Raw genomic sequence first — 25,384 nt, forward strand, 5'->3', positions numbered from 1 at the left:
ACCCCCCTCCCCACCCCCCACCCCACCCCCCCCACCCCCTACGCCCCCGTGACTCACTGAAGAAAAACATCGATGATGCCAAACTCCGGAATATTCACCGCCATCAGGAGAAATGAGAGAGGGAATGTGAGATGGTGAAAGAGAGAGAGAGAGAGAGACAGCGAGACAGAATCTAACCTTGTGGATACGTGAGAGGGAGAGAGAGAGAGAGAGAGAGAGAGAGAGAGAATCTAACCTTGTGGATACGTGAGAGGGAGAGAGAGAGAGAGAGAGAGAGGTAGAGGGAGAGAATCTAACTTTGTGGATATGTCAGAGAGAGAGAGACAGAATCGAACCTCGCGGATATGTGTGAGAGAGAGAGAGAGAGTGAGAGAGAGAGGTAGAGGGAGAGAATCTAACCTTGTGGATACGTGAGAGAGAGAGAGAGCACGCGGTGTGGTGGGGAACGAGGAGAGACCTACCTGTAGACCATGCAGCATGGATGAGAGTCGGCAGAGTCCAAATATGATCTCCTGCAAGAGAGAGAGAGAGGGAGTGTGGAGGGAGAGAGAGAGAGAGAGAGAAAGAGAGGGAGGGAGGGAGAGAGAGAGAGAGGGAGGGAGGGAGAGAGAGGGAGAGGGAGAGAGAGAGTGAGGGAGGGAGGGAGAGAGGGAGAGAGAGAGAGGGAGGGAGGGAGAGAGAGAGAGGGGAGGGAGGGCGAGAGGGAGAGAGAGAGGGAGGGAGGGAGAGAGAGAGAGAGGGAGGGAGGTAGAGAGAGAGAGAGAGGGAGGGAGGTAGAGAGAGAGAGAGAGGGAGGGAGAGAGGGAGAGAGAGAGGGAGGGAGAGAGAGGGAGATAGAGAGCGAGGGAGGGAGGGAGAGAGGGAGAGAGAGAGAGAGAGGGAGGGAGGGAGAGAGAGAGAGGGAGGGAGGTAGAGAGGGAGAGAGAGAGAGGGAGGGAGGGAGAGTGGGAGGACAAGGTTAGAGTGATGACTGTCCATCAAGGAGTGCTCCCATTCCAGTCCCCTCTCGGTGAGATCCGATCTCACACACCCAGGGTTACGCTGACTGACACCGTGACACCTCCCTCCACCCCCCTCCCCACCGTGCTGTCCCACCGGCTACTCAATCCCCTCCACCCCTCCCCCTCTCACCTCATTGTGGGACTTCACCAAAATCTGGTTCCCGTTTCGATCCTAGGAGACAGATAAAGAGGTCAATTTTACCACCAGGTAGAGGGAGTCATACCATGTTGGGAGAGAGAGAGACAGAGAGGGAGAGAGAGGGAAAGGAGAGATAGGCAGAGGGGTAGAGAGAGACAGCAGGAGAGAGACAGGGACAGAGAGAGAAGGAGAGGCAGAGAAAGAGTTCAGAGACAGACAGACATAGTCAGAGATGAAGAGAAAGTGACAGAGGGAGGGACAGAGCGTGGGAGGGAGAGGGGGGGGGAGGGACAGAGTGTGGGAGGGAGAGAGAGAGAGGGACAGAGTGTGGGAGAATGAGAGAGAGGGACAGAGTGTGGGAAAGAGAGAGAGAGGGAGGGTCAGAGTGTGGGAGAATGAGAGAGAGGGACAGAGTGTGGGAGAGTGAGAGAGAGGGAGGGACAGAGTGTGGGGGAGAGAGAGAGAGAGGGAGGGACAGAGTGTGGGAGAGTGAGAGAGAGGGAGGGACAGAGTGTGGGGGAGAGAGAGAGAGAGGGAGGGACAGAGTGTGGGAGACTGAGAGGGAGGGAGGGACAGAGTGTGGGAGAGTGAGAGGGAGGGAGGGACAGAGTGTGGGAGACTGAGAGGGACAGAGTGTGGGAGAGAGAGAGAGAGAGAGGGACAGAGTGTGGGAGAGAGGGAGGGAGAGAGTGTGGGGGAGAGAGAGAGGGACAGAGTGTTGGAAAGAGAGAGAGAGAGAGTGAGGGACAGAGTGTGTGAGAGTGAGAGAGGGGGACAGAGTGTGGGAGAGAGAGAGGGAGGGAGGGACAGAGTGTGGGAGAGAGAGAGGGAGGGAGGGACAGAGTGTGGGAGAGAGAAAGAGGGAGGGAGGGATGGAGAGAGTGTGGGAGAGTGATAATGCTGACGCAGGGATAGCGGGTGTGGAGAGAGAGAGTGCTGATGGGTGATGATTCGGAGTCACTCAGGGTGTACAGGGGGAGGCCAGCACTGACCTGGCTGGTGTCTGTGTAAGGCTCTGTCCGGCAGACATCAGGGCTCCCATTGATACTGGGTAACTCCTCATCTGTACGGGAGGGAGGGAGAGACAGGCAGGGGATTAGTAACACACACTCACACTCACACACCCCCCACACACACCCCCCCCACTCACACTCACACACCCCCCATACCCCCCCCCCCCACACACTCACACACACCCCACACACCCCCCCCTACACACTCACACACACCCCACACCCCCCCCCCACTCACACTCACACACCCCACACACACACCCCCCCCACCACACTCACACACACCCCACACACACTCACACACACACCCACCCACACACACACTCACACACCCCCACACACCCCCCCCACACACACTCACACACACCCCACACACACTCACTCACACACACACACTCACACACACACACACACACACTCACACACACACACACTCACACACATACACTCACTCACACACATACACTCACTCACACACTCACTCACGCCCCACACACACTCACACACACACACACTCACTCACACACACACACTCACTCACACACACACACACTCACTCACACACACTCACTCACACACACTCACTCACGCCCCACACACACTCACACACACACACACACTCACGCACACACCCACCCCACACACACACACACTCATACTCACACACACACACACACATACTCTCACGCTCACACACACACACACACTCACACACATACACTCACTCACACACACTCACGCTCACACACACTCACACACCCCACACTCACACACACCCCACACACACTCACACACACTCACACACACACACACACACTCACACACACACACTCACGCTCACTCACACACACACACTCACACAAATACACTCGCTCACACACACTCACGCTCACACACACACACACACACTCACGCACACACCCACCCCACACACACACACGCACACACACACATACTCTCACGCTCACACACATTCACGCACACTCACACACACACACAAAATTCACTCTCACACACACTCTCTCTCTCACACTCACCCACACAAATTCTTTCTGTCTGTCTCTCTGTTCTGCCTGCAGACTCACACTCACACACAAACTCTCTCATACACACATACTCACATACACACACACATTCACACTCACACTCACACAGACACACACACACTCACCCCCCTTTCTTGTAATCCCTCCCATTCTCTCACACGCACGCACTCTCATTTTCACACTCACGCACTCAGCCCCCACTCTCACACACTCAGCCCCCACTCTCACACCCACCCACAGACATACTCTCTCTACATCTCTGACACCCCCACAAGCTCACTCTCACCCTCACACACTGGCTCACACCTAACCCCTCCGACACACACACCCCCAACAGGCCAGGTCGTGGGGACCTGGGGAGTGGAGGATGGGTCTGAGGGGTGGGGAAGGCAGGTGGGGACTGAGGAGGGAATGGAGGAGGGAGTGAGGGGGGAGGGGAGGAGGGACTGAGGGCAGAGAGGAAGGGAGACAGAGGAGGGAGATTGAGGGAGGGCACTGGGGGGAGAGGAGTAGGGGACTGAGGGGGAGGGGCAGAGTGCAAGGAGGGGTCTGAGGGCAAGGAGCGGGGAGGAGGGGACTGAGGGGGGAGAGCAGGGAGGAAGGAGGGAGGGGAGGAGAGGAGGGGACTGTGGGGGGAGTGGGGGAATGGGTGGATGAGGAGGTGGGCTGGGGGAATGAGGGGGAAGGGGGGAGGAGGGGACTGTGGGGGGAGTGGGGGAATGGGTGGATGAGGAGGTGGGCTGGGAAATGAGGGGGGGGAGGAGGGGACTGAGGGGGGGGAGTGGGGGAATGGGCAGATGAGGAGGTGGGCCAGGGGAATGAGGGAGGAGGGGGGGAGCAGGGGATTGAGGGGGGAATTGGGGGAATGGGCGGATGAGGAGGTGGGCTGGGGAATGAGGGGGGAGGGGGGAGGGGACTGTGGGTGGAGTGGGGGAATGGGCGGATGAGGAGGTGGGCCAGAGGAATGAGGGGGGGAGGGGGAGGAGGGGACTGAGGGGGGAGTGGGGGAATGGGCGCATGAGGAGGTGGGCCGGGGAATGAGGGGGGCAGGGGAGGAGGAGGGGTTTACGGGGGGAGTGGGGGAATGGGCGGATGAGGAGGTGGGCCAGGGGAATGAGGGAGGAGGGGGGGAGCAGGGGATTGAGGGGGGAATTGGGGGAATGGGCGGATGAGGAGGTGGGCTGGGGAATGAGGGGGGGGGGGAGGGGACTGTGGGTGGAGTGGGGGAATGGGCGGATGAGGAGGTGGGCCAGAGGAATGAGGGGGGGAGGGGGAGGAGGGGACTGAGGGGGGAGTGGGGGAATGGGCGCATGAGGAGGTGGGCCGGGGAATGAGGGGGGCAGGGGAGGAGGAGGGGTTTACGGGGGGAGTGGGGGAATGGGCGGATGAGGAGGTGGGCCGGGGAATGAGGGGTGGAGGGGGAGGAGGGGACTGAGGGGGGAGTGGGGGAATGGGTGGATGAGGAGGTGGGCTGGGGAATGGGGGGGAGGAGGGACTGAGGGGGGGAGTGGGGGAATGGGCGGATGAGGAGGTGGGCCAGAGGAATGAGGGGGGAGGGGGAGGAGGGGACTGAGGGGGGATTGGGGGAATGGGCGGATGAGGAGGTGGGCTGGGGAATGAGGGGGAGGGGGGAGGGGACTGTGCGTGGAGTGGGGGAATGGACGCATGAGGAGGTGGGCTGGGGAATGATGGGGGGAGGAGGGGACTGAGGGGAAGAGATGGGGGTGCTGAGGTGGGGGGAATGAAGGGGAGGAGGGGCCAGAGAGGGGGAGAGGAAGGGTGGAGGGGAACGAGGAGGAGGATGGGAGATCCGGAATGAGGGGGTAGGGGGTGTTCTGGGGTCCAGTGCAGGGTTCCCAGGGAAAGGGGTGTGGGGGGGGGGGGTGGGGGGGGGGGGGGGGGGGGGTGCGGTTGATGAGGGCATACTCGAGTTGCTGGTGGTTGATGCACTGGGAGTCTCGGTCCCTCCTGGCCCCTGGTTCCCCTGGGAGGTGTCCGTGATGGCGACAGACGCTGAGACCCCACTCACTTCCATCATCAGCTCCGTCAGGCTCTGAACTGCAGGAGAAAACAAATCCCCGAGACGGGGAAACGCTCTTGAGCAAAAAAAAACCCCCTCCATCTTCCCGGGAAGCCCGGCTGGAGGGAACAGCTCTGACCCCACGCCCTTCCCCGTCCCGTGCCCCCCCTCCCCTTTCACTGTCATTCCCCCTCTCCCTCTCCTCACCCCCTCCCACCCTCCCTCATTCCCCCCCTTCCACATACACCCCGAATCCTCCACACCCCATAGCACCCTCACCTCTGACCCCCACCCCTGACCTTTTAACCCACCCTCAGACCCTGACCCCAAACTCATCCTCAACCTTTGAACCCTCCCTAAGATCCTGACCCTGATCCTGTCTTGACCCTTGAACCCTCCCTCAGACCCTGATCCACTCCCCGACCTTTGAACTCTTCCTCAGACTCTGACCCCTGATCCTTGAACTCTTCCTCACACACTGACCTCCATCCCTGACCCCTTAAGACCTCCCTAAGACCCTTGACCCCTTCTCCAGCCAACCGTCCTCTCCTGAGGTCACCCCTCCACCCCCATCCCCCAATTCTCTGGACCCGCTCTAAGACGTTGACCCTTTGGATCCTTTCCCTTTCCCCTCTGCCAACCACTGTGACCTCCCGTCCAACTCCCGCCAATACCCCTCCATCCCCTCAACGATACCTCCTACTCTCTCGGCGTCTCTCTCTCTCTCTCTCTCTCTGTACCTCCCTCTGTCTGTCTCTCTCTGTCTCTCCCTCTCTCTCTGGCTCTCTCTCTGTCTCTCTCTCTGTCTCTTTATCTCTCTCTTGTCTCTTTATCTCTCTCTCTCTCTCTCCCTCTCCCTCTCTCTCTCTGCCTCTCCCTCTCTCTCTGTCTCTGTATCTCCCTCTCTCTCTGTATCTCTCTCTCTCTCTCTCTCTGTCTCTGTCTTTCCCTCTCTGTCTCTCTGTCTCACCCCACCCTCCCCCAACTCTCACCCACCCCATTCCTCCAAGAGCCGCGATGACTGGGCCCGGAACGTTCTGGAATATGCCTCCCCAGCCCGCTGAGGGCAACACCCACCATTGCCAACAACGTCCACACACTTAACCCGCCTTCCCAATCCTGAATGCCAAGCCCATCATTGACCAGGGCCTGAGTCAACCCACCCCGAGGTGGCGTCACGCAGTCAGTTGGCATTGGGGGGCGTGGAATGCCTAGGGGCAAGTGGCACCAGCCTCTCTCTCTCTCCAGGCCCTGAGTGTGTAGCTGAGGGGCCTACCCAGAATCCAGACCTGGCGTGTAGGAGTAGGCCTGAGGCCTACGAGAAGGCTTTGCCTTGTTAGCCCCTGTGCTCAACCACCACCCCTCCTCCATCTCATGGTTACCTTCCTTGATGGCGTTGTTGATGAGTTTCTCCCCCTTCGGACACTCGATGGACTCCGAGCGGAAGAGTTTCCGGAGGCTGAGCTCAGGACCCAGGTCTGCTCCGGACTGTAGCTGCAGGATCTGCTGGAACAGGCCGGCCCTCTCCTCCAACAGCTCAGTGATCCCTCGATCCCTGTGCTGGATCTCATCTGGGGAAAGAGAGAGATGCCCAGATCAGCGAGGGGAAACTGTGGGGAGAGAGGGAGCAAAAGAGAGAGAGATAGAGGGAGGGAGGGGGAGGAAGAGAGGGGGAGGTGGAGAGAGAGAGAGAGATAGAGGGAGGGAGGAAGGGGGGTAGAGAGAGGGAGAGAGAGAGAACGAGAGAGATAGAGGGAGGGAGGGAGGGGGAGGAGGAGAGGGGGATAGATAGAGAGGGAGAGAGCGAGAGAGATAGAGGGAGGGAGAGGGAGGAAGAGAGGGGGAGGTAGAGAGAGGGAGAGAGAGAGGGAGAGATAGAGAGAGAGAGAGATAGAGGGAGGGAGGGGGAGAGAGAGGGGGGAGAGAGAGAGAGAAGGGGGGAGAGAGAGAGAAGGGGGGAGAGAGAGAGAGAGGGGGGGGGGGGGAGAGAGAGATGGAGAGAGAGAGAGAGAGAGAGAGGGGGAGAGAGGGAGTGAGAGAGAGAGAGAGAGAGGGAGGGAGTGAGAGAGGGAGAGGAGGGGGAGAGAGAAAGGGAGGGAGAGAGAGGGGGGGAGACAGAGAGAGAGGGAGGGTGAGAGAGGGAGAGGGAGAGGGAGAGGAGGGAGAGAGAGAGGGAGAGAGGAGGGAAAGAGAGAGAGAGGGAGAGAGAGAGAGATAGAAGGAGAAAGGGAGAGACAGGAAGAGAGGGAGAGAGAGAGGGAAAGAGATAGAAGGAGAGAGAGAGTGTAAAAGTGAATAAGAGGGTGAAACAAGGAGAGAGATGTAGAGAAAGAGAGGGAGGGAGAGAGATTCAAGTGAATGAGAGACAGAGAGAGAGAGAGAGAGAATAAAAGTCACAGAGTCGGCCCAACCCGTCCGTGCTGACCCAGATATCCCAACCCAATCTAGTCCCACCTGCCAGCACCCGGCCCATATCCCCCCAAACCCTTCCTATCCATGTCCCCATCCAGATGCCTCTTAAATGCTGTCATTGTCCCAGCCTCAACCACTTCCTCTGGCAGCTCATTCCATACACACACCACCCTCTGGGGGAAAAAGTTGCCCTTAGGTCTCTTTTATATCTTTCCCCTCTCACCCTAAACCTATGCCCCTCTAGTTCTGGATTCCCCCACCCCAGGGAAAAGACTTTGCCTATTTACCCTATCCATGGCCCTCATGATTTTGTAAACCTCTATAAGGTCACCCCTCAGCCTCCGACACTCCAGGGAAAACAGCCCCAGCCTGTTCAGCCTCTCCCTGTAGCTCAAACCCTCCAACCCTGGCAACATCCTTGTAAATCTTTTCTGAACCCTTTCAAGTTTCACAACATCTTTCCGATAGGAAGGAGACCAGAATTGCACACAATATTCCAACAGTGGCCTAACCAATGTCCTGTACAGCCGCAACATGACCTCCCAACTCCTGTACTCAATACTCTGACCAATAAAGGAAAGCATACCAAACACCGCCTTCACTATCCTATCTACCTGCGACTCCACTTTCAAGGAGCTATGAACCTGCACTCCAAGGTCTCTTTGTTCAGCTGCACTCCCTAGGACCTTACCATTAAGTGTATAAGTCCTGTTAAGATTTGCTTTCCCAAAATACATCACCTCACATTTATCTGAATTAAACTCCATCTGCCCCTTCTCAGCCCATTGGCCCATCTGGTCCAGATCCTGTTGTAATCGGAAGTAACCCTCTTCGCTGTCCACTACACCTCCAATCTTGGTGTCATCTGCAAACTTACTAACTGTGCCTCTTATGCTCGCATCCAAATCATTTATATAAATAATGAAAAGTAGAGGGCCCAGCACCGATCCTTGTGGCACTCCACTGGTCACAGGCCTCCAGTCTGAAAAACAACCCTCCACCACCACCCTCTGTCTTCTACCTTTGAGCCAGTTCTGTATCCAAATGGCTAGTTCTCCCTGTATTCCATGAGATCTAACCTTGCTAATCAGTCTCCCATGGGGAACCTTGTCGAACACCTTACTGAAGTCCATATAGATCACATCTACCGCTCTGCCCTCATCAATCCTCTTTGTTACTTCCTCAAAAAACTCAGTCAAGTGAATGACAGAAGAGACATAGAGATAGAGTGATAGAGGCAGGGGGGAGAGTGAATGAGTGAGAGAGAGCGAGAGAAAGAGACAGAGAGAGACACAGAGAGGGGAAGAGGGAGCAAATGAGAGGGAGAGTGAGAGAAAGAGAGGCAGACAGAGAGAAGGAGGGGGAGAGGGGGAAAGGAGAGAGGGAGAGTGAATGAGAGACAGGGTGAAAAAGTCAATGAAAGCAACAGCCAATAGGTAAGAGGGGGAGAGAGAGAGAGAGAGGGAAGGGGAGAGAGGGATAGAGAGAGGGAAGGGGAGAGAGGAACAGGGAGGGAAGGGGAGAGAGGGAAAATACTGAGAGAGGGATGAGGACAGGGTGCACGGAGAGAGAAAGGGTCACACATTCCACTCCCCCTTCCCACCCCCCCCTCCCTCACTCCCCCATCTCACTCCCCCCTCACCCACCCCCCCTCACACACCCATCACCCACTTCCCCTCCCTCACTCCCCCACCCCCATCACCCTCCCCTCCCTCACCCCCATCCCCACTCCTCCTCACTCCCTCACTCCCCCATCACCCACTCCCCTCCCTCACTCCCCCTCTCACTCCCCCACTCCCATCACCCACTCCCCTCCCTCACTCCCCCATCACCCACTCCCCCTTCCTCACTCCCTCACTCCCCCATCACCCACTCCCCCTCCCTCATCCCCCTCCCTCACTCCCCCACTCCCCCATCATCCCTCCCCCTCCCTCACTCCCCCATCACCCACTCCCCCTCCCTCACACCCCCCTCCCCACTCCCCCCTCCCTCACCCCCCCTCCCTCACTCCCCTCCCCCCTGTACCTGCTAAACCGCGGAGCATCTCCTTTGTCTCAATCTCCATCGAGAAATCATCCACTTCCGGGCACCTGGATCGGAGAGAGAGAGAGAGGGAGAGAGAGAGAGAGGGAGAGAGAGAGAGGGAGAGAGAGAGAGGGAGAGAGAGGAGGGAGAGAGAGAGAGAGGGAGGGAGAGAGAGGGAGGGAGAGAGGAGGGAGAGAGAGAGAGGGAGAGAGGAGAGAGGGAGAGAGAGAGAGGGAGAGAGAGAGAGGGAGAGAGAGAGAGGGAGGGAGAGAGGGAGGGAGAGGGAGAGAGAGGGTGAGGGAGGGGGGGAGGGAGGGGGGGAGGGAGGGGAGTGGGAGAAAGGGAGCGAGAGAGAGAGGGAGAGGGAGGAGAGAGGGAGAGAGAGAGAGGGAGAGAGAGAGAGGAGAGAGAGAGAGAGAGGGAGAGGGGAGAGAGAGAGAGAGGGAGGGAGAGAGAGGGAGAGAGAGAGAGGGAGAGAGAGAGAGGGAGGGAGAGAGAGGGGAGAGGGAGGAGAGAGAGAGAGGGTGCGGGGAGAGAGAGGGAGAGGGAGAGACAGAGGAAGGGGGAGGCAGGGAGAGGAGGTGGTGGAAAGAGGGGAGAGAGACAGAGAGACAGAGAGAGAAAGGGAGGGAGGGGGGAGGGTGGGATAGAGAGGGGGAGAAAAAGTGGGAGGGGAGAGAGAGAAGGGGGAGGAAGAGGGGGATGGGGTGGGAAGAGAGAGAGGGAAGGAGACATTGAGCAAGAGGCAGTGGGGGGGGAGAGACAGGGGGCAGACAGAGGGAGAGAGAGAGAGAGAGAGAGAGGAAGGGAGACAAAGAGAGAGGGAGCGAGACGGGGAGAGAGAGAGAGAGAGAGAGATCAGCTCAGGCCAGGCCCACACTCCCCCCTCCAGTCCCCAAAAAGACAGCAGCCTTCCAATCCCGGGCTCAGCCATGTCTGGATTTACCCACGGTCCCCGTCCAGTCAGTACTGACCCCAGGGTGACCTCTCACCCCCCTCACCCCCATCTGTCCCAGTCAGTACTGACCCCAGGGTGACCTCTCACCCCCTCCCTCCCCGTCTGTCCCACAGTCAATACTGACCCCAGGGTGACCTCTCACCCCTCTCTCCCTGTCTGTCCCACAGTCAATACTGACCCCAGGGTGACCTTTCACCCCACCCTCCCTGTCTGTCCCACAGTCAGTACTGACCCCAGGGTGACCTCTCACCCCTGCCTCCCTATCTGTCCCACAGTCAGTACTGACCCCAGGGTGACCTCTCACCCCCCTCACCCCCATCTGTCCCAGTCAGTACTGACCCCAGGGTGACCTCTCACCCCCCTCACCCCCGTCTGTCCCACAGTCAGTACTGACCCCGGGGTGACCTCTCACCCCTCCCTCCCTATCTGTCCCACAGTCAGTACTGACCCCAGGGTGACCTCTCAGCACCCCCTCCCTGTCTGTCTGAGGGTCAGTACTGATCCCAGGGTGACCTCTCAACCCCCCTCCCTGTCTATCCCACAGTCAGTAATGACACCAGGGTGACCTCTCACCACCCCTCCCCCATCTGACTGAGGGTCACTTCTGACCCCAGGGTGACCTCTCACCCTCTCCTCCCTGTCTGTCTGAGGGTCAGTACTGACCTCAGGGTGACCTCTCACCCCCCTCCCTGTATGTCCCATAGTCAGTACTGACCCCAGGGTGACCTCTCTCCCCATCAGTCTGACCAGTGCCAACTGCCCAGTACAAACAGACCAGTACCAACTGACCAGTGCAGACTGACCAAAATGGACAGGCTACCCCCTCGCCAACACCCGCCACCCACAGGTGACAGGTGGAATTGCAACAACACTCCCCTTGCCCTCCCATCCGGTCCGGTCTGATCCAGTCCAGTCCGGTCTGATCCGGTCCGGTTCAGTCTGGTCCGATCTGATCCGGTCCGGTCTAGTCTGGTCTGATCCGGTCCAGTCCAGTCCGATCTGATCAGGTCCAGTCCAGTCCGGCCTGATCCGGTCCAGTCCGGCCTGATCCGGTCCAGTCCGGTCTGATCCGGTCCAGTCCGGCCTGATCCGGTCCAGTCCGGTCTGACGCAGTCACTCACACGTTGACGGTCTGTTGGATGACCTTCATCCAGACATTGCGTTCATCCCTGGAGGAGGTGTGTAACTCATACATCTCGGGGCTCTGGGAGGCTGCGCTGATCAGGAACAGTCCCTTCTCCTGGTTAGCGATATCCCGGACTATCAGCTTATGCAGCGGGATCACCGACGACTTGTTATCCTGGAGTTGGGGTGGGAGGGGGAGAGGCTGGAGTCAGTCCGCAGGGAGCTCAAACACTACCACACCATTCCCCATGAGGCGCCCCTCCACCGCACAGACACACCATCCCCTCCCCCACCCACACTGCCCCAATGTGACGGTCACTCACCAGGGCGGGGAAGCTGTATCGCTGGTCCTTCTCCTGCAGCAGAACTAGGACATCGGTCAGCAACAGGACCTGGATGTCTGAGGGGGACACACACACACACAGGGTCAGTCACACACTGTGGTACACACACACACACACACACACACACACAGGGTCAGTCACACACTGGGGTACACACACACACACACACAGGGTCAGTCACACACTGGGGTACACACACACACACACAGGGTCAGTCACACACTACGGTACACACACACACACAGGGTCAGTCACACACTGTGTACACACACACACACACACACAGGGTCAGTCACACACTGCGGTACACACACACACACACACACACACACACACAGGGTCAGTCACACACTGTGTACACACACACACACAGGGTCAGTCACACACTGCGGTACACACACACACACACACATACACACACAGGGTCAGTCACACACTGGGGTACACACACACACACATACACACACAGGGTCAGTCACACACTGCGGTACACACACACACACACACACACACACACACACACAGGGTCAGTCACACACTGCGGTATACACACACACACACACACACACACACACAGGGTCAGTCACACACTGCGGTACACACACACACACACATACACACACAGGGTCAGTCACACACTGGGGTACACACACACACACACACACACACACACAGGGTCAGTCACACACTGCGGTACACACACACACACACACACACGCACACACAGGGTCAGTCACACACTGCGGTACACACACACAGTCAGTCATACACTGCGGTATACACACACACACACACACACACAGGGTCAGTCACACACTGTGTACACACACACACACACACACACACACACAGGGTCAGTCACACACTGCAGTACACACACACACAGGGTCAGTCACACACTGCGGTACACACACACACACACATACACAGACACACAGGGACAGTCACACACTGCGGTACACACACACACACACACACACACAGGGTCAGTCACACACTGGGGTACACACACACACACAGGGTCAGTCACACACTGGGGTACACACACACACACACACACACACACAGGGTCAGTCACACACTGGGGTACACACACACACACACACACACACACACACAGGGTCAGTCACACACTGGGATATACACACACACACACACACACACACACGCGAAATAGTGTCCACAATCTGGGATTCTCATGCATATCCCTCCATCCGCACCACATTACACATTCCACAACTAATACACATATACCCCATCTATACCCACTGCGAATATCGCACCATCCCCAACTACTGCCCAAATCCCTCAATCCCCAACTACTGTCCATATCCCACAATCCCCAACTACTGCCCAAATCCCTCAATCCCCAACTACTGCCCATATCCCACAATCACCAACTACTGCCCGTATCCCACAATCCCCAACTACTGCCCATATCCCACAATCCCCAACTACTGCCCGTATCCCACAATCCCCAACTACTGCCCATATCCCACAATCACCAACTACTGCCCGTATCCCTCAATCCCCAACTACTGCCCATATCCCACAATCCCCAACTACTGCCCGTATCCCACAATCCCCAACTACTGCCCGTATCCCACAATCCCCAACTACTGCCCATATCCCACAATCACCAACTACTGCCCGTATCCCTCAATCCCCAACTACTGCCCGTATCCCACAATCCCCAACTACTGCCCGTATCCCTCAATCCCCAACTACTGCTCGTATCCCACAATCCCCAACTACTGCCCGTATCCCACAATCCCCAACTACTGCCCGTATCCCTCAATCCCCAACTACTGCCCATATCCCACAATCCCCAACTACTGCCCGTATCCCACAATCCCCAACTACTGCCCGTATCCCTCAATCCCCAACTACTGCCCGTATCCCTCAATCCCCAACTACTGCCCGTATCCCACAATCCCCAACTATTGCCCCTTTCCCACAATCCCCAACTACTGCCCGTATCCCACAATCCCCAACTACTGCCCGTATCCCACAATCCCCAACTACTGCCCGTATCCCTCAATCCCCAACTACTGCCCGTATCCCACAATCCCCAACTACTGCCCATATCCCACAATCCCCAACTATTGCCCCTTTCCCACAATCCCCAACTACTGCCCATATCCCACAATCCCCAACTACTGCCCATATCCCTCAATCCCCAACTACTGCCCATATCCCACAATCCCCAACTACTGCCCATATCGCTCAATCCCCAACTACTGCCCGTATCCCACAATCCCCAACTACTGCCCATATCCCACAATCCCCAACTACTGCCCATATCGCTCAATCCCCAACTACTGCCCGTATCCCACAATCCCCAACTACTGCCCGTATCCCACAATCCCCAACTACTGCCCGTATCCCTCAATCCCCAACTACTGCCCGTATCCCACAATCCCCAACTACTGCCCGTATCCCACAATCCCCAACTATTGCCCCTTTCCCACAATCCCCAACTACTGCCCATATCCCACAATCCCCAACTACTGCCCATATCCCACAATCCCCAACTACTGCCCGTATCCCACAATCCCCAACTACTGCCCATATCCCTCAATCCCCAACTACTGCCCATATCCCACAATCCCCAACTACTGCCCGTATCCCACAATCCCCAACTACTGCCCATATCCCTCAATCCCCAACTACTGCCCGTATCCCACAATCCCCAACTACTGCCCGTATCCCACAATCCCCAACTATTGCCCCTTTCCCACAATCCCCAACTACTGCCCATATCCCACAATCCCCAACTACTGCCCGTATCCCACAATCCCCAACTACTGCCCATATCCCTCAATCCCCAACTACTGCCCGTATCCCACAATCCCCAACTACTGCCCGTATCCCACAATCCCCAACTATTGCCCCTTTCCCACAATCCCCAACTACTGCCCATATCCCACAATCCCCAACTACTGCCCGTATCCCACAATCCCCAACTTCTGCCCATATCCCACAATCCCCAACTACTGCCCCTTTCCCACAATCCCCAACTACTGCCCCTTTCCCACAATCCCCAACTACTGCCCATATCCCTCAATCCCCAACTACTGCCCATATCCCACAATCCCCAACTACTGCCTGTATCCCACAATCCCCAACTACTGCCCATATCCCTGAATCCCCAACTACTGCCCGTATCCCTCAATCCCCAACTACTGCCCGTATCCCACAATCCCCAACTACTGCCCATATCCCACAATCCCCAATTACTGCCCATATCCACAATCCCCAACTACTGCCCGTATCCCACAATCCCCAACTACTGCCCGTATCCCACAATCCCCAACTACTGCCCATATCCCACCATCCTGACTTACTGCATATGTCCGTCAGTGTACAGATATCTCCCTGAGAGAGAGAGAGAGAGAGAGAGAGAGAGAGACAGAGAGAGAGAGACAGAGAGAGAGGACTGAGAGACACCAGTCAGTGTACAGATATCTCCCTGAGAGAGAGGACTGAGAGACACCAGTCAGTGTACAGATATCTCCCTGAGAGAGAGAGGGGGGACTGAGAGACACCAGTCAGTGTACAGATATCTCCCTGAGAGAGAGAGGGGACTGAGAGACACCAGTCAGTGTACAGATATCTCCCTGAGAGAGTGGGGGGACTGAGAGACACCAGTCAGTGTACAGATATCTCCCTGAGAGAGAGAGAGAGGGGACTGAGAGACACCAGTCAGTGTACAGATATCTCCCTGAGAGAGAGGGGACTGAGAGACACCAGTCAGTGTACAGATATCTCCCTGAGAGAGAGAGAGAGGACTGAGAGACACCAGTCAGTGTACAGATATCTCCCTGAGAGAGAGAGAGGGGACTGAGAGACACCAGTCAGTGTACAGATATCTCCCTGAGAGAGAGAGAGAGGGGACTGAGAGACACCAGTCAGTGTACAGATATCTCCCTGAGAGAGAGAGAGGGGACTGAGAGACACCAGTCAGTGTACAGATATCTCCCTGAGAGAGAGAGAGAGGACTGAGAGACACCAGTCAGTGTACAGATATCTCCCTGAGAGAGAGAGAGAGGGGACTGAGAGACACCAGTCAGTGTACAGATATCTCCCTGAGAGAGAGAGAGGGGACTGAGAGACACCAGTCAGTGTACAGATATCTCCCTGAGAGAGAGGGGACTGAGAGACACCAGTCGGTGTACAGATCCTGTTGCACATATCTGGGATCTTTCTGTTTATTAACCAATCGATCGGACCGTATGGGAGTTGGTGCCTCAGAGCTGCGTGCGCCCTCCAACTCAGAAGCGTCTGTGTGGCCTAGTTGCCGCTCTCGGTTAGCCTAGCCTTACCTTTGAACCTTCCCGTCGCGGTCTTCCACAGGAGGAAGCCGTCGTGTACCAGTTTCCTTCGGATCATGTCCTCTCTCCGGAAGGTTCTGCCGCTGTGCATGGGAGCGACTGCCTTGGGGTCCATGCGGTTATAAACGTCCTGCAGCCTGTATCTCTTCTCACAGTCGTGAACGTCCTGGTCCACAGCTGAGATCAGGTCCTTCAGCAAGGCCAGGGAGTTGGTCAGGTCCTTGCGGTCCTCTTCATTGCCTGCACAATGGCACCACAGTCTCGGCTTCAGATCCCCCCTAGTTAAAGGTAGGCCCGAGCCACTCCCTCCAGGCCTCCGGCCTAGCTCCTGACCTTAAACCACAGCAAACCTGTCTCCGTTTCTTCGACCTCTGGGGTTCACTTGGTCAAAGATCCGCCAGTCAAAGCAACTCGACTGCGGGATGTGCTCCAATCCAGAGAGTGGGCCTAACTCCGACCCTGACCCTGGGGCCTAACTCTGACCCTGACCCTGGGGCTTAACTCAGATCCTAATCCTGGGGCCTAACTCCGACTCTGACCCTGGGGCCTAACTCCGACCCTGATCCTGGGGCCTAACTCCGACTCTGACCCTGGGGCCTAACTCCGACCCTGATCCTGGGGCCTACCTCCAACCCTGACCATGGGGCCTAACTCTGACCCTGACCCCAGCCCTAACTCAGACTCTGACCCTGGGGCCTAACTCCGACCTTAACCCCAGCCCTAACTCAGACTCTGACCCTGGGGCCTAACTCCGATCTTAACCCCAGCCCTAACTCAGACCCTGACCCCGTGGCCTCACTCAGACTCTGACCCTGGGGCCTAACTCCGACCCTGACCCCAGCCCTAACTCAGACCCAGGGGCCTAACTCCAACCCTGACCCTGGGGCCTAACTCCGACCCTAACCCCAGCCCTAACTCAGACCCTGACCCCGGGGGCTCACTCAGACTCTGACCCTGGGGCCTAACTCAGACCCTGACCCGGGGCAAACTCTGACCCTGACCCCAGCGCTAATTCAGGCTCTGACCCCATGGCCTAACTCCGACCCTGACCTCAAGGCTTAACTCAGATGCTAACCCCAGGGTCTAATGCCAACCTGATCCTGGGGCCTAACTCCAACCCTGACCCAGGGGCCTCACTCAGACCCAGATCCTGGGGCCTAACTCAGACTCTGACCCTGGGGCCTAACTCAGACCCTGACCCCGGGGCCTCACTCAGACTCTGACTCTGGGGCCTAACTCTGACCCTGACCCCAGCCCTAAATCAGACCCTTATCTCCGGGCAAACTCTGACCCTGACCCTGAGGCCTAACTCCGACTCTGACCTCAAGGCTTCACTCAGACGATGACCTTGGGGTCTAATGCTAACCCTGACCCCGGGGTCTAACTCCGATCCTGACCCCTGGGCCTTGCTCAAACCCGGATCCTGGGCTTACCTCAGACCCTGACCCCGAGGCCTAAATCCGACTCTGATCCCGGGGCCTAACGCAGACCCTGAGCTCCGGGCCCTACTGAGACCCTGATCCCGGGGCCTAACGCAGACCCTGAGCCCCGGGCCCTACTGAGACCCTGACCCCTGGGCCTAACGCAGACCCTGAAACCCGGGCCCGACTGAGACCCTGACCCCGGGGCCTAACGCAGACCCTGAGCCCCGGGCCCTACTGAGACCCTGACCCCGGGGCCTAACGCAGACCCTGAGCCCCGGGCCCTACTGAGACCCTGATCATGGGGCCTAACGCAGACCCTGACCCCGGGGCCTAACGCAGACCCTGGCTCCAGGCCTAACTCTGGGGCCCAACTCTGACCATGGGCCCCAGCATTAGCGTGACACTGACCCCGGGCCCAACCCAGACCTTGGGGCCTGGGGCCTGGTTAGACAATGTGCCCTGCCCCTGAGCCTGGCCTTCGGGAGGCTCTGTTGTTCCTCAGTTGTCAGGCCTCAGGTCGATTCCTACCTTTGGTGTTTTGCAGAATCCGATCGAGGAGCACGGGGTACTTTGTGATTCTCTGTGTGACCAGCAAGATACATTCCTGGATCCCGTACCTCCTCAGCACGGAGTTCCTCATCATTCGCTACAAACACACAGGAGACCACAGGTCAGGACAGAGACAGCACGGGGTTAGATACAGAGTAAAGCTCCCTCTACACTATCGCCCCCATCCCAGGGACAGGGACAGCACGGGGTTAGATACACAGTAAAGCTCCCTCTATACTGACCCCATCAAACGAGGGAGGGAGCAAGGATGCGGTGTGAGGGGGGCACGAGGTTTCGGTAATGGGGGAATGGAAATCCGCCACTCTTACCCTCAACCAGTTACTGGGGGGAGGGGGACGTTCCTGAGGTCAGCCCGTTTTGGGGGAGGGGAAGGGTTTGGGGTCAGGATTTCGGGTCGGGGTTTGGGGTCAGGGTTTGGGGTCGGGATTTGGGGTCAGGGTTTGGAGTCAGGGTTTGGGGTCAGGGTTCGGGGTCAGGGTTTGTGGTCAAGGTTCAGAGTCAGGGTTCGGGGTCGGGGTTTGTAGTCAGGGCTTGTGGCCAGGGTTTGGGGTCAGGGTTTGGGGTCAGGGTTCGGGTCGAGGTTTGTGGTCAAGGTTCAGAGTCAGGGTTCGGGGTGGGGGTTTGGGGTCAGGGTTTGGGGTCAGGGTTCGGGTCGGGATTCGGGGTCAGGATACGCGTCAGGGTTTGGGGTCAGGGTTCAGGTCGGGGTTCGGGGTCAGGGTTTGGGGTCAGGGTTTGGGTCAGGGTTCGGGTCGGGGTTTGTGGTCAGGGTTTAGGGTCAGGGTTCGGGGTCAGGATTCGGGGTCAGGGTTTGGGGTCAGGGTTTGGGTCAGGGTTCGGGTCGGGGTTTGTGGTCAGGGTTTAGGGTCAGGGTTCGGGGTCAGGATTTGGGGTCAGGGTTCGGGGTCAGGGTTCGGGTCGGGGTTCGGGGCCAGGGTTTGGGGTCAGGTTTCAGGGTCAGGGTTCGGGGTCAGGGGTCAGGGTTAGCGGTTGGTGTACGGGGATCGGGGGGGACAGGGAACTCACCCTCACAAACTGCTGGAACCGCTTCTCCCGGGTGAACAGCTCCTTGTAGAGTTTAACAGCCTTCGTGTGACGGCTACAGAACTCGGCGTAGGCCCGTCTCATCAAATCAGCACCCTGTCCCGAAAACTGCCGACAGCACGGGGAGAGAGACCCAGGGAGAGTGAGTGTCAGAGAGAGAGACCCAGGGAGAGTGAGTGTCAGAGAGAGAGAGAGACCCAGGGAGAGTGAGGGACAGAGAGAGAGACCCAGGGAGAGTGAGGGACAGAGAGAGAGAGAGACCCAGGGAGAGTGAGGGACAGAGAGAGAGACCCAGGGAGAGTGAGGGACAGAGAGAGAGAGAGACCCAGGGAGAGTGAGGGACAGAGAGAGAGACCCAGGGAGAGTGAGTGTCAGAGAGAGAGAGAGAGAGACCGAGGGAGAGTGAGTGAGGGACAGAGAGAGAGACTCAGGGAGAGTGAGTGAGGGACAGAGAGAGAGAGAGACCCAGGGAGAGTGAGTGAGGGACAGAGAGAGAGACTCAGGGAGAGTGAGTGAGAGACAGAGAGAGAGAGAGAGAGAGAGAGAGACTCAGGGACAGCGAGTGTCAGAGAGAGGGGGGAGAGAGACAGAGGGAGAGTGAGTGAGGGACAGGGAAAGAAGGTGTCAGAGAGAGGGTGGGGAGAAAGAGGGAGTGAGTGAGGGACAGAGAGCGAGGGTGTCGGGGGGGAGAGAGAGAGGGAATGAGTGAGGGACAGAGAGAGGGTGTCAGAGAGAGGAGGGTAGAGAGTGAGAGGGAGTGAGTGAGGGACAGAGAGAGAGGGTGTCGGAGAGAGGAGGGTAGAGAGTGAGAGGGAGTGAGTGAGGGACAGAGAGAGAGGGTGTCGGAGGGGAGAGAAAGAGAGGGAGAGTGAGGGGGAGAGTGAGTGAGGGACAGAGAAAGGGTGTCACAGAGAGAGAAAAGGTGTGAGAGTGAGTGAGGGAGTGTGAGGGAGGGTCAGAGTGAAAGAGAGGGGCAGAGAGGGTGAGGGAGTGTGAGATAGGGTTAGAGTGAGAGAGATTGAGAGAGAGTGAGGGAGAGGAAGAGGGAGTGAGTGAGGGAGTGTGAGGGAGGGTCAGAGTGAGAGAGAGGGAGAGAGAGGGAAAGGGGGAGAGTGAGGGAGTGTGAGGGAGGGTCAGAGTGAGAGGGAGAGAGGGAGAGGGAGTGAGTGAGGGAGTGTGAGGGAGGGTCAGAGTGAGAGAGAGAGAGAGAGAGTGGCAGAGAGGGAGAGGGAGTGAGTGAGGGAGTGTGAGGGAGGGTCAGAGAGAGAGGGAGAGGGAGTGAGTGAGGGAATGTGAGGGAGGGTCAGAGAGAGAGGGAGAGGGAGAGGGAGTGAGTGAGGGAGTGTGAGGGAGTGTGACAGAATGAGAGGGGGGCAGAGTGAGTGGGGGGAGAGGGTGGTAGGGAGAGAGGGGGAGTAGGAGATGGGGAGAGGGATGGACAGTGAGAGGGAGAGGGAGAGTGAGGGTGAGGGTGGGGGTGGGGGTGAGGGTGGAAGGTGCGGGTGAAGGTGAGGGTGTGGGTGGTGGTGAGTGTGCGGGTGAGGGTGAGTGTCGGGGTGAGGGTGAGGGTGACGTTGAGGGTGGGGTTGGGAGTTGGGGTGAGGGTGCGGGTGAGGGTGAGTGTCGGGGTGAGGGTGAGGGTGAGGTAGAGGGTGGGGTTGGAGGTGGGGGTGAGGGTGCGGGTGAGAGTGAGGGTGGGGGTGAGGGTGGGGTGAGGGTGAAGCTGAGTGTGGGGTTGAGGGTGAGGGTGGGGTTGGGAGTGGGGTTGAGGGTGAGGGTGGGGTTGGGAGTGGGGATGAGGGTGAGGGTGGGGGTGAGTGTGGGGGTGGGTGTAGGAGTGAGGGTGTGAGTGAGTGTGGGGGTGAGGGGTGTGAGGGGGGTGAGTGTGAGGGTGAGGGTGGGGGTGAGGGTGTGAGTGAGTGTGGGGGTGAGGGTGGGGGTGAGGGTGGGGTGAGGGTGAGGGTGAGGGTGAGCGTGGGGGTGAAGGGGTGAGTGAGTGTGGGGGTGGGGGGTGAATGAGTGTGGGTGTGAGGGTGGTGTTGGGAGTGCGGGTGAGGATGGGGATGAGGGTGAGGGTGAGGGTGAGGGTGAGGGGTGAGGGTGAGGGGTGAGGGTGAGGGTCAGCGTGAGTGTGAGGGTGAGGGTGACGGTGGGGGTGAGGGTGAGAGTTGGGGGTGAGAGTGAGGGTGAGGGTGAGAGTGAGGGTGGGGGTAAGGGTGAGGGTGAGGGTGAGGGTGGGGGTGAGAGTGAGAGTGAGGGTGGGGGTGAGGGTGATGATAAGGGTGGAGGTGAGGGTGAGAGTGAGGGTGAGGATGGGGGTGAGGGTGATGGTGAGAGTGAGGGTGGGGGTGAGGGTGGTAGCGGGTTTGGGGGTGAGGGTGAGGGTAGCGGTGGGGGTGGGGTGGGGTTGAGTGTGTGGGTGTGGGTGGGGGTGAGGATGGGGGTTGGGGTGGGGTTGTGGTGGGGGTGACGGTTGGGTTGGGGGTGAGGGTCGGGGTGGGTGTGGGGGTGGAGGTGTGTGTGGGGGTGAGGGTGGGGGTTGGGGTGGGGTTGGAGGTGAGGGTGGGGGTGGGGGTGAGGGGTGGAGGTGAGGGTGGGGATGAGGGTGAGGGTGTGTGTGGGGGTGGGTGTGAGGGTCAGGGTGATGGTGGGGGTGAGGGTGAGGGTGTGTGTGGGGGTGGGTGTGAGGGTCAGGGTGATGGTGGGGATGAGGGTGAGGGTGTGTGTGGGGGTGGGGGTGAGGGTGATGATGGGGGTGAGGGTGAGGGTGTGTGTGGGGGTGGGTGTGAGGGTCAGGGTGGGGGTGGGGTGGAGGTTAGGGTGGATGTAGGGGTGGGGATGAGGGTTGGGGGGTTACCTGGTTGACGAGGATGTCCCCGAGTTTGTTGATGACGAAGTTTTTGTTGCTCCCGGACAGCAGCGATTCCCGCCGACGTTCCAGCAACCGGGAGAGGAGCTGGACATGGAACTCGATCAGGTCATCCAGCGCCGGGAACATGGCGTCCACCGTACAGTGGTCCATCTGTAACTCCTCCAACATCCCCTTCCGGAAGATCTCCGACATGATCTTCAACGTCTTCATGTGGTGTACCTCCGTCTGGATCAACTCTGGGACACCAGAGGTCAAGGGGCAGAGAGAGAGACTGGGTCAGAGTGGCAGGGTCAGAGAGCGAGGGTCAAGCTGTCAAGTCCCCAGGTCCGAGTGGCAGGGTCAGAGAGCGAGGGTCAAGCTGTCAAGTCCCCAGGTCCGAGTGGCAGGGTCAGAGGGCGAAGGTCAAGTCGCCAAGTCCCCAGGTCCAAATGCGAGGGTCAGAGAGCGAGGGTCAAGCTGACAAGTCTCCAGGTCCGAGTGGCAGGGTCAGAGGGCGAAGGTCAAGTCGCCAAGTCTCCCGGTCCAAGTGGCAAGGTCAGAGGGCAAGGGTCAAACCGCCAAGTATCCAGGGCCGAGTGGCAGGGTCAGAGGGCAAGGGTCATGCTGCCAAGTCTCCAGGTCAGAGTGGCAGAGTCAGAGGGCAAGGGTCAATCCGCCAAGTCTCCAGGTCAGAGTGGCAGGGTCAGAGGACAAGAGTCAAGCCGCCAAGTCTCCGGGTCAGAGGGCAAGGTTCAGAGGGCAAGGAGCTGCCAAGTCTCTGGGTCAGAGTGGCAGGGTCAGAGGGCAAGGGTCAAGCTGGCAAGTTTCCAGGTCAGAGTGGTAGGGTCAAGGCTGCGTGGGTCAGAGAGGTGGGTTGCAAGTGCTAGGGTCAGGGCGGCAGGGTCAGAGGTCAGCGTCAGGGACAGAGGGGTCAGGGCGTTGGGATAGTTGGGGGAGGGAGAGCGTGAGGCAGGATGGGACCCTGAGAGAGGTCTGTTTCACACCCAGGGTGGGGGAAGGACTGGGGGGCGGTGGAGGGGGCGGGGGGGGGGAGGGAGGCAGGAAGGGGGTGCTGCCTCCCAGTCGAGAAGCCCCCCTCCCCCTCCCCCTGACTCACCGTAGATGACGTCCTGTCTCTTCATCACATCTTTCTTGTGTTGCTGTAAGAAGCCAGTCTCAACAGCAAGGCTCCAGGAATCAGCCTCGAAGCATTTCTCATCCGCTTCCAGGTCACCCATCAGCTGCTGGAAGACCCCCTCTGCCCCTGGGACAGGGAGAACACCAAAACAGGCAGGGTCAGAGGGCAGCAGGAAGGTCAGAGGGCAGGTGGGAGAGAGAGGGCTGGGCTCAGGAGGGAGATAGGGCAGAGGTCAGGAGGGAGAGAGGGTGGGGGTCAGGAGGGAGAGTGGGCGGGGGTCAGGAGGGAGAGTGGGCAGGGGTCAGGAGGGAGAGAGGGCAGGGGTCAGGAGGGAGAGAGGGCAGGGGTCAGGAGGGAGAGAGGGCAGAGGTCAGGAGGGAGAGAGGGCAGGGGTCAGGAGGGAGAGAGGGCAGAGGTCAGGAGGAGAGAGGGCAGAGGTCAGGAGGGAGAGAGGGTGGGGGTCAGGAGGGAGAGAGGGCAGGGGTCAGGAGGGAGAGAGGGCAGGGGTCAGGAGGGAGAGTGGGCAGGGGTCAGGAGGGAGAGTGGGCAGAGGTCAGGAGGGAGATAGGGCAGAGGTCAGGAGGGAGAGAGGGTGGGGGTCAGGAGGGAGAGTGGGCGGGGGTCAGGAGGGAGAGTGGGCAGGGGTCAGGAGGGAGAGAGGGCAGGGGTCAGGAGGGAGAGAGGGCAGGGGTCAGGAGGGAGAGAGGGCAGAGGTCAGGAGGAGAGAGGGCAGAGGTCAGGAGGGAGAGAGGGTGGGGGTCAGGAGGGAGAGAGGGCAGGGGTCAGGAGGGAGAGAGGGTAAGGGTCAGGAGGGAGAGAGGGCAGGGGTCAGGAGGGAGAGAGGGCAGAGGTCAGGAGGGAGAGAGGGCAGAGGTCAGGAGGGAGAGAGGGTAAGGGTCAGGAGGGAGAGAGGGCAGGGGTCAGGAGGGAGAGAGGGCAGAGGTCAGGAGGGAGAGAGGGCAGAGGTCAGGAGGGAGAGAGGGCAGAGGTCAGGAGGGAGAGAGGGTAAGGGTCAGGAGGGAGAGAGGGCAGGGGTCAGGAGGGAGAGTGGGCAGGGGACAGGAGGGAGAGAGGGCAGGGGTCAGGGGTCAGGAGAGTGTGGTGGGGTCAGGAGGAGAGAGGATAGCTTGCCCTTACATCATGGTGAAACAGGACAGGGATTTCACACCCAGAAATATCCCAGCCACAGCCAACGCTGTCCACCAATGACCCGCTCCCTCAGCACTGACCCCCCGACAGCGCCCACTCCCTCAGCACTGACCCCCGACAGCGCCCACTCCCTCAGCACTGACCCCCCGACAGCGCCCACTCCCTCAGCACTGACCCTCCGACAGCATCCGCTCCCTCAGCAATGACCCTCCGACAGCGCCCACTCCCTCAGCACTGACCCTCCCACAGCGCCCACTCCCTCAGCACTGACCCTCCGACAGCACCCACTCCCTCAGCGCTGACCCTCCGACAACGCCCACTCCCTCAGCACTGACCCTCCCACAGCGCCCGCTCCCTCAGCACTGACCCTCTGACAGCACCCGCTCCCTCAGCACTGACCCTCTGATAGCACCCACTCCGTCAGCACTGACCCTCCCACAGCACCCACTCCCTCAGCACTGACCCTCCGACAGCATCCGCTCCCTCAGCACTGACCCTCCCACAGCGCCCGCTCCCTCCGCGCTGACCCTCTGAACAGTTTACCTTCATCGATGAGAGACTCGATGGAGAGAGTCCGGTTTTTCATGTTCAGAGAATCCGTGGATTGGGATAGGATTCTCCGAATTCCGAGTGGTGTGTCATCATTGAGATTCCTGAAAATGGGAATGGGGAACGTGAATGAAGATTGGATTCTGGGTGGAGGGGGAAATGATTACTTCACGCGACAGACTGACTTACTAACTGTGCCTCTTATGCTCGCATCCAAATCATTTATGTAAATGACAAAAAGT

General features: G+C 58.7%; 1 protein-coding gene across 1 annotated transcript in view; it reads right to left on the reverse strand.

Annotated features, from left to right (window-relative positions):
• LOC132814273 (rho guanine nucleotide exchange factor 2-like) overlaps positions 1–25,384 on the reverse strand; it is a 112,076-nt gene that overhangs the window by 10,524 nt on the left and 76,168 nt on the right. The window contains exons 6-19 of the mRNA XM_060823458.1: positions 25,137–25,246; positions 23,424–23,570; positions 22,313–22,563; positions 19,438–19,563; positions 18,370–18,487; positions 16,409–16,657; positions 12,063–12,139; positions 11,736–11,914; positions 9,657–9,721; positions 6,602–6,790; positions 5,126–5,257; positions 2,133–2,203; positions 1,132–1,173; positions 462–512 (exon numbers count right to left, since the gene is read on the reverse strand). Of these exons, the coding sequence (XP_060679441.1) occupies positions 462–512; positions 1,132–1,173; positions 2,133–2,203; positions 5,126–5,257; positions 6,602–6,790; positions 9,657–9,721; positions 11,736–11,914; positions 12,063–12,139; positions 16,409–16,657; positions 18,370–18,487; positions 19,438–19,563; positions 22,313–22,563; positions 23,424–23,570; positions 25,137–25,246 (1,807 nt within the window). The remainder of the gene's footprint in view (positions 1–461; positions 513–1,131; positions 1,174–2,132; positions 2,204–5,125; positions 5,258–6,601; positions 6,791–9,656; positions 9,722–11,735; positions 11,915–12,062; positions 12,140–16,408; positions 16,658–18,369; positions 18,488–19,437; positions 19,564–22,312; positions 22,564–23,423; positions 23,571–25,136; positions 25,247–25,384) is intronic.

This window comes from Hemiscyllium ocellatum, unplaced genomic scaffold (genome assembly GCF_020745735.1).
Source record: "Hemiscyllium ocellatum isolate sHemOce1 unplaced genomic scaffold, sHemOce1.pat.X.cur. scaffold_779_pat_ctg1, whole genome shotgun sequence".
In the NCBI taxonomy this organism is placed as follows: domain Eukaryota; kingdom Metazoa; phylum Chordata; class Chondrichthyes; order Orectolobiformes; family Hemiscylliidae; genus Hemiscyllium; species Hemiscyllium ocellatum.